The sequence below is a fragment of the Otolemur garnettii genome, unplaced genomic scaffold (genome assembly GCF_000181295.1).
Source record: "Otolemur garnettii isolate 467f Iridium unplaced genomic scaffold, OtoGar3 scaffold00047, whole genome shotgun sequence".
NCBI lineage: Eukaryota > Metazoa > Chordata > Mammalia > Primates > Galagidae > Otolemur > Otolemur garnettii.
This window is the reverse complement of record NW_003852442.1, coordinates 9,096,245-9,104,051: the sequence shown is the minus strand read 5'-3', so window position 1 is coordinate 9,104,051 and position 7,807 is coordinate 9,096,245. Positions and strand designations below refer to the sequence as shown.

The 7,807-nt window shown below is 43.5% G+C and overlaps 1 protein-coding gene across 1 annotated transcript in view; it reads right to left on the bottom strand.

Annotated features, from left to right (window-relative positions):
• Nucleotides 1-2,517: 2,517 nt before the first annotated feature.
• The window catches only part of RFWD3 (ring finger and WD repeat domain 3), a 45,705-nt gene continuing 40,415 nt past the window's right edge, over nt 2,518-7,807 (bottom strand). The window contains exon 13 of the mRNA XM_003791332.3: nt 2,518-4,900. Coding sequence (XP_003791380.1) covers nt 4,757-4,900 — 144 coding nt within the window. The 3' untranslated portion in view covers nt 2,518-4,756. The remainder of the gene's footprint in view (nt 4,901-7,807) is intronic.

Sequence of the window (7,807 nt, the reverse complement as noted above, 5' to 3'; positions counted from 1 at the left end):
CGCCCAACTACTTTTAGAAATGAGGTCTCGCTCTGGCTCAGACTGGTCTCGAACCTGTGAGCTCAGGCAATCTACTGGCCTGAGCCTAGCAGAGTGCTAGGATTATAGGCACTAGCCACTGTGCCCGGCCTGTCATTTTCCTTAACTGACATTTTTAACCTGCTTCTTCCTCTATAAAAAAGGGTAACAATACGTAGTCTATACTATTGTTTAAGAATTATTTAGGATAGGTGGCTCTTGTGGCTCAGTGAGTAGGGCGCTGGCCCCATATACCAATGGTGGTGGGTTTGAACCCGGCCCCGGCCAAACTGCAACAAAAAATAGCCAGGCATTGTGGTGGGTGCCTGTAGTCCCAGCTACTCAGGAGGCTGAGGCAAGAGAAATGCCTAAGCCCAAGAGTTGGAGGTTGCCCTGACCTGTGATGCTACAGCACTCTACCAAGGGCGACAAAGTAAGACTGTGTCAAAAAAAAAATAATAATAATTATTTAGAACAGGCATGGTGGCTCACACCTGTAATCCTATCACTCTGGGAGGCTGAGGTGGGTGGATTGCTTGAGCTCTAAAGTTTGAGATCAGCCTGACCAAGAACCAGATCCCATCTCTAAAGACAGCCGGACATTGTCCCGGGGTCCTGCAGTCCCAGCTACTTGGGAGACTGAGGCAAGAGGATCACCTGAGCCTAAGAGTTTGAGGTTGCTGTGAGCTATGATGCCATAGCATTCTACCAAGGGCCACAAAGACTGTCTAAAATAGATAAATAAATAAAATAATTATTTGATATATTAGCAAGAGGCTTTGTAATCTATAAAGGGATAAATGCCAGAAATTGTCAGTAAAAGTGAGAAGTTGACTAATTAAAAGACAAAGACATACAAACATCATTTTTCTTTTTTTGAGACAGAGCCTCAAGCTGTCCCCCTGGGTAGAGTGCCGTGGCATCACAGCTCACAGCAACCTCCAACTCCTAGGCTCAAGCGAGTCTCCTGCCTCAGCCTCCCAAGTAGCTGGGACCACAGGCGCCCGCCACAATGCCTGGCCATTTTTTGGTTGCAGCCATCATTGTTGTTTGGTGGGCCCAGGCTGGATTCGAACCCGCTACCTTAGGTGTATGTGGCTGGCATCTTAGCCACTTGAGCCACAGGTGCCAAGCCCAAACATCTATTTTTCTTTTTGAGACAGAGCTTCAAACTGTTGCCCTGGGTAGAGTGCTGTGACATCACAGCTCACAGCAACCTCCAACTCGTAGGCTCAAGCGAGTCTCCTGCCTCCGCCTCCCAAGTAGCTGGGACCACAGGCGCCCACCACAACATCCGGCTATTTTTTTTGGTTGTAGCTGTCATTGTTGTTTGGCAGGCCCAGGCTGGATTTGAACCTGTCAGATCAGGTGTATGTGGCTGGCACCTTAGCCACTTGAGCTACAGGCGCCAAGCCACAAACATCTGTTTTTCAAAATTTCACTTATGCCCAACCACTGAGATGGGAAACAAAAAGAAAGATACTGAGAAAAACAATAGTTTTGGGTTTCTTAGTAATGCAGAGTTTAGTTCTACTGCAGGTTCTCTGTCATCTTCCTTTGGAGCACTAGGCTCTATAAAAATAGTAAGCCCCTATCTATGGATTCAGTTTTCCTAGAATCCAATACACTCCATTTGCTGTTTAGCTGGAAAACTTTCTCAGCGTCTGCAGGCTAATCCTAGAGCACCATGATTTATGGCAAGGAAGATTCCCAAACTCAAAGTGAACAAAGAAACTAAGACAACTGGCCAGAAATGTGATGAGCAAGAACCCAGGAGCCCACACTTGCCCATTGCTGCTGCCACTGTCAAAAGTGCTGTCATCTGGCTCAGTGCCTGTAGCTTGGCAGCTAGTGTGCTGGCCACATACACAGGGGCTGGCAGGTTTGAACCTGGCCCAGGCCTGACAAGCAACAACAACTACAACAAAAAAATAGCTGGGCATTATGGCGGGCACCTGCAGTCTCAGCTACTTGGGAGGCTGAGGCAAGAGAACTGCTTAAAGCCCAAGAGTTTGAGGTTGCTGTGAGCTGTGATGTCACCGCACGCTACAGAGGGCAACACAGTAAGACTCTGTCTCAAAAAAAAAAAAAGAAAAAAAAGTGCTGTCAATGATGAAATAAAAGGGAAAGCAGTCCTCTCGTCCTCTCTTTCCCTAACATGTTACAATCTCTTGGACTCAAGGAAACCAACAGGCAAGAGGGACTGGGAAATGTAGAACCCTGGATCTGAGGAGTAAACAGACATGTAACCAGTATGGGAGTAGGGGGAGGGGGTTCTTAAGAGGAAAAACATAGCTTTTCATTAGCAACAGCAAAATAAAATCGCCAGTTAAAGGCTCAACCATCTCATCAGTTGGAAATGCAGAAATCTACAAGGCTGTGATTAATATGCTCTTCTTCCAAGAAGCAGACATGTTCCTGACTCTGGAAATCAAAGAGACAAAGACACTAGAAGCTGTTACACAAGGCAAATTCTTTATTTTCATATTAATGGCAAAACATAAAATAAGAAATATTAAAACATAGAACACATAGATCACATTGCCCTGTTTTCAAAGCAGGTGCACAGATTCATATAATGACAAAATATTCTGATTGCCAACTCCAATCCTCAAACAGGAAAAAAGCTTTTAGAGGTAGGAGTGAGAAAACACGGGGAAGGGGGAAAGCCTGGTCGTGCCCAGGAACCTAGAGGCTGGGGACAAGTTTTTTTCAATTTAGAGAATCAGTTACAGTCACATGAATATGCTTCCAAAATATCCAAATTTTATAGTAATGTAAGAATTGGCAAGACAGGATTCACCCAACTTCCCTGGTAGTCTTGTTTCCTACTCTTAGGGCAGTGGTTCTCAACCTGTAGGTTGTGACCCACAGGAACTGTATTAAACGGCCACGGAATTAGGAAGGTTGAGAACCACTGTCTTAGGGGAATCAATCGTAATCAGTTGAGTGTACTTATCTCAAAGCAAGTAAAATCCTAACCCCACCCAGGCTCCAAGACAAGGGCCTGACTCCTTATCTCCCCTCAGTGGCAATCTGCTGACGCCAGATGAGTTCTGCTTTTTAATTTCCAATCCTATTCAGCCACTGAAGGTCTGGGCCTGGGCAGCCACTCTTAATCATCATCAAAAGGAGTATTTCCCCTGGGGAAAGAATGTTTCCCTAGGCCCTGAAAGCTGGCTTTTAAAAAAGACATCCTCAAAAAAAAAAGGGTTATTAAAAGGCACAACTGGAACTTGGAAGTTTGGGGAAATCTACAGCAATAAGCCCTTGCTGGAGAGAAAGATCCTAGGAACTGCTCAAGAGATGACAGGTCCTAAGTGTTTTATAATAAAAATCGTAACATTTCTCTGACAATTATTTTAAAAAGTCATGCTGTTAACCACCCTGCACCTGCCTACACCCTGAAGCATGGTCTGTTGCGGACAGTGATTTGCCAGAGTGGCCCAAGACAAAACAAACAAAAAAAAAAAACTAAGCTCTCCACTGGAGGGAACTGCTGCTCCCGTGTTTGGACAATCCAAGACGTGGAATGCAAGTTGGTGGGTACCTCCCTATCATTCACAGAGGTCTCCAACCATTATTCCTAGGAATTTTACTGACATTGGCAGAAATGGGTAAGGAGGCAAATCAGAGGAACACAGAATCACATCATTTTCACATGGGGAAGGCTTTACTTGAGAATTACAAACACACTTAAGAGCAGCCCCCTCACTCCAAGAGATTGGCTTTATTCTCTCAAAACAGAAGACATGAGTCCTCTTTCTGTTGTCAATCGCAATACAAACAACTTCTTTTTAAAGTTATCTTAATCCTTGCTCCTGGTCTCTGACAGTAAGGGAGACTCAAGCAAACACTTCCACATATCACTCGTCTTTGCCTAACTGGAGGTAAAAGGAGTGGTCTTTAAAGCACTGGCTTAGATAAAATGAATCCTGAGATCCTAAGATGGCTAGAAAAACTAGCATTCCCCACTGTTCAAACAAATGGTCTCTTTCCACAGATTTCATGACAAACTTAATGCCTTTAGCATTAGCAAAGGATCTTTAGTTCATCTACTGCCTCTATTACTGGGCCTGCAAACGTTCCAGCACCTTGTCCTCAGAACACAAATGTTGTTGACAAAAAGTACACCAGATGTGCTCTACCACAACTACTGTGGGGATGAGACCGTTACTAAGAGGTCGTCAACCTTCAAGATCAGAAATGAATCAAATCCTACACAAGGTTCTACAGTGCCCTCTTGTGTTCAACCGAATAAGACTCTTTTGCATCCAGACTGCATCAAATCAGCATCAAGATGATCAATCATTCACTTCAAGGATGCAAACAGCACTCCCAAAGCCCAAGTGGCAAGACCACTCAGGTAGGGTGTCATATGTGCTCCAGAAAATGCTTGGTGCCCACTCATATCCTAAATGATTCCTGAGAGGATATTCTCTAAGGTTCAGCAAAAAGTCAGATAAAATAAAGATTCCCAACAAAGAGTCACGAAGGCTTTATACACAAGAAATAGATAATGTAGACGGAGTACCAGTCACTTACTTTTGGTAGCCACAGTAGATACAGTGTAGTGTCTCAGTCAACTGGACTCCTAAAATCATAATAATTCAAATGACCCATGATCCCAAAAGTTCTAGGATGCAGGCAAAATGCAGGGATCCTGCACAGGTCTGTTAGGTGCTAGCAAACATCTGAAGTTAATCAGCAGCTTGCCTGAAAGGTTTCAAGACCATGGTCACTCCCACTTATAGATGTGGACCACCTTCTCTGTTAAGGTAGCCAGGTAGTTGCTATGGTTCACCTCAAATGGGCAGATGTCCAAGACAGGTTGATCAGCCTGCAGGTCCTGCAGCAGTAAGCCACTGCCAGCATCCCACAGCTAAATAAGAAAGAAAAGTCAGTTCAGTTGAGGGACTTGATTTATCATCAAACTCGGAGAGAGCTGTATTGAGGTCACTTGAGGGAGAGCAAACCAGACAGGCCTAAACCTTCACAGGGTTGCACCTGTGAGTGGATCTCTAAACCAAGCTTAAACATTCATTCATTCCTTCAATTTATTGGGTACACACTCTTCTAGGTGTTATCTTTTCTAGGAAAAGAAGGGTCAATAAAACAAAGTCCCTATCCCTACCCTCATAGAACCACATCTGCTATATCAATCCTATTTCTTCTTTGTTGAGTTTATGTCAATTTACCCTCATATACTAAGTATACATCTCTAAGGGCCAGGTGTAGTGGCTCACACCTGTAATCCCAGCACTCTGGGAGGCCGAAAAGAGAGGACTGCTTGAGGTCAGGAGTTCAAGACCAGCCTGAGCAAGAATGAGACCCCTGTTTCTAAAAACTAGCTAGGCCTAGCACTCTGGAAAGTCGAGAAGGGTAGATTGCTTGAGCTCAGAAGTTCGAGACTAGCCTGAGCAAAAAGCAAGACTCCATCTCTACTAAAAATAGAAAAACTGAGGTAAGAGGATCACTTGAGCCCAAGAGTTGGAGGTTGCTGTAAGCTATGACTCCATGGCACTCTATCCAGGGCAACGTAGTTAAGACTACGTCTCAAACAAACAACTTTTTTTTTTTCTTCTAAAAAGGCATGTCCTTTTACCTGACGTTTTATAGGTCACTGTATCCAATAAAATGAACAGTAATTCCATAATACACATACTATCTAACACCTAGTAATCAACTTTTTTTTTTTTTTTTGGAGACAAGAGCCTCACTTTCTCACCCTTAGTAGAGTGCCATAGTGTCATAGCTCACAGCAACCTCAAACTCCTGGATTTAAGCGACTGTCTTGCCTCAGCCTACCAAGTAGATGGGACTACAGGCCCCTGCCACAATGCCCAGCTGTTTTTAGAGACAAGGTCTCACTCTGACACAGGGTGGTCTGGAACTGGTGAGCTCAGGCAATCCAAAAGCCTTGGCCTCCCAAGTGCTGGGATTACAGGTGTGAACCACCACACTGGGCCTTGTAATCAACATTTTCCGATCATCCTTTTTTATATTTTATTTTAATGAGAAGCCAAATAAGGTCCACATTACGTTTGTTGGATACAAATTTTCATTAAATCTCTTTTAATCTATAACAGATTCAACTGCACTACTTTTCCCTTCTACTGCTAATGACTTGTTAAGGAAGATGGATTCAGTTGTCCTGTAGAATACCCACAAATTTGGATTTGGATTTGTCTATTTCCTTTACATGCTATCATTTATGTGTTCCTCTATTTCCTCCAATTCCAGTGAAGGAAAGTTAGCATTATCTTCTAGAGCAACAGTTCTTAACCTGTGGGTCATGACCCCTTTGGGGGTTGAATGACCCTTTCACAGGGGTCGCCTAAATATATCCTGCATATCAGATATTTACATTACAATTCATAACGGTAGCAAAACTACAGTTATGTAGTAGCAATGAAAATAATTTTACGGTTGGGGGTCACCACAACATGAGGAACTGTATTAAAGGGTTGTGGCATTAGGAAGATTGAGAACCACTGTTCTAGAGTAAACTAACCAATATGATGGTCTCTTGCCACAAAAGTTTTTTTTACAATTAAATTGACTAAAATAAAATGAAATAAAATAAAATTAAGTTCTCTTCTTTGGCACTAACCGTATTTCAAGAAATCGTGTAGCAAGTGTGAGGGTATTAGACAGTGCCATTCTTAGATTTGATTAGTCGCAGGTGCAAGAACATCTCATAGGAGGCACTGTGTGCTAAACATCACACAAAAAGGCCTATTATTTCTCATTAACCTACTTACAGTGAAGCTAATTAAGGTTGATCAACATGTTGAGATGGTGACAGGCTGAACTCTCCATTGTAATAATCCTCATTAGACTTTTCATCTCACAGTTTCATCATGAGATAATGAAGCTCATGTCTGAAATCAATTATTTCATTGGGGTTTCCGTAGTGTTATTATTTTTAATAAGATTCATAATATGACCCTAGAACACCACGGCTCAGTTAAAAAGAAAGAAGTAAATTTACAGGTACTGAAATGAAAAGATATATAACATAGGAAGTTAAACTGGAAAAGAATAAACTACAAAAGCAATATATTAAGAATGACTTGGCTCTGTGCCTGTGGCTCAAAGGGCTAAGGTGCCAGCCACATACACCTGGGCTGGCGGGTTTGAACCCAGCCTGTGCCCGCCAAACAACAAAGACGGCTGCAACCAAAAAATAGCCAGGTGTTTTGGCGGGCACCTGTAATCTCGGCTACTTGGGAGGTGGAGGCAGGAGACTCGCTTGAGCCCAGGAGTTGGAGGCTGCTGTGAGCTGTGACGCCATAGTACCCTACCCAGGGCGATAGCTTGAGGCTCTGTCTCAAAAAAAAAAAGACTTGTGTAGGTCGGGCGTGGTGGCTCACACCTGTAATCCTGGCACTCTGAGAGGCCAAGGTGGGAGGATCACTTGAGCTCAGGAGTTCCAACCAGCCTGAACCAAGAGTGAGACCTCGTCTCTACTAAAAATGAAAAACTGACTCAAGAGGATAACTTGAGCCCAAAAGTTTGAGGTTGCTGTGCTCTACAATGCCACAGCACTCTACTGAGAACAAAAATTGAGATTCTGTTTTAAAAAAGAAAAAAAAAAAAAAAAAAGTCGGCTCGGCCCCTGTGGCTCAAGTGGCTAAGGCGCCAGCCACATACACCTAAGGTGGCGGGTTCGAATCCAGCCCCGGCCTGCCAAATGAAAAACTGACTCAAGAGGATAACTTGAGCCCAAAAGTTTGAGGTTGCTGTGCTCTACAATGCCACAGCACTCTACTGAGAACAAAAATTG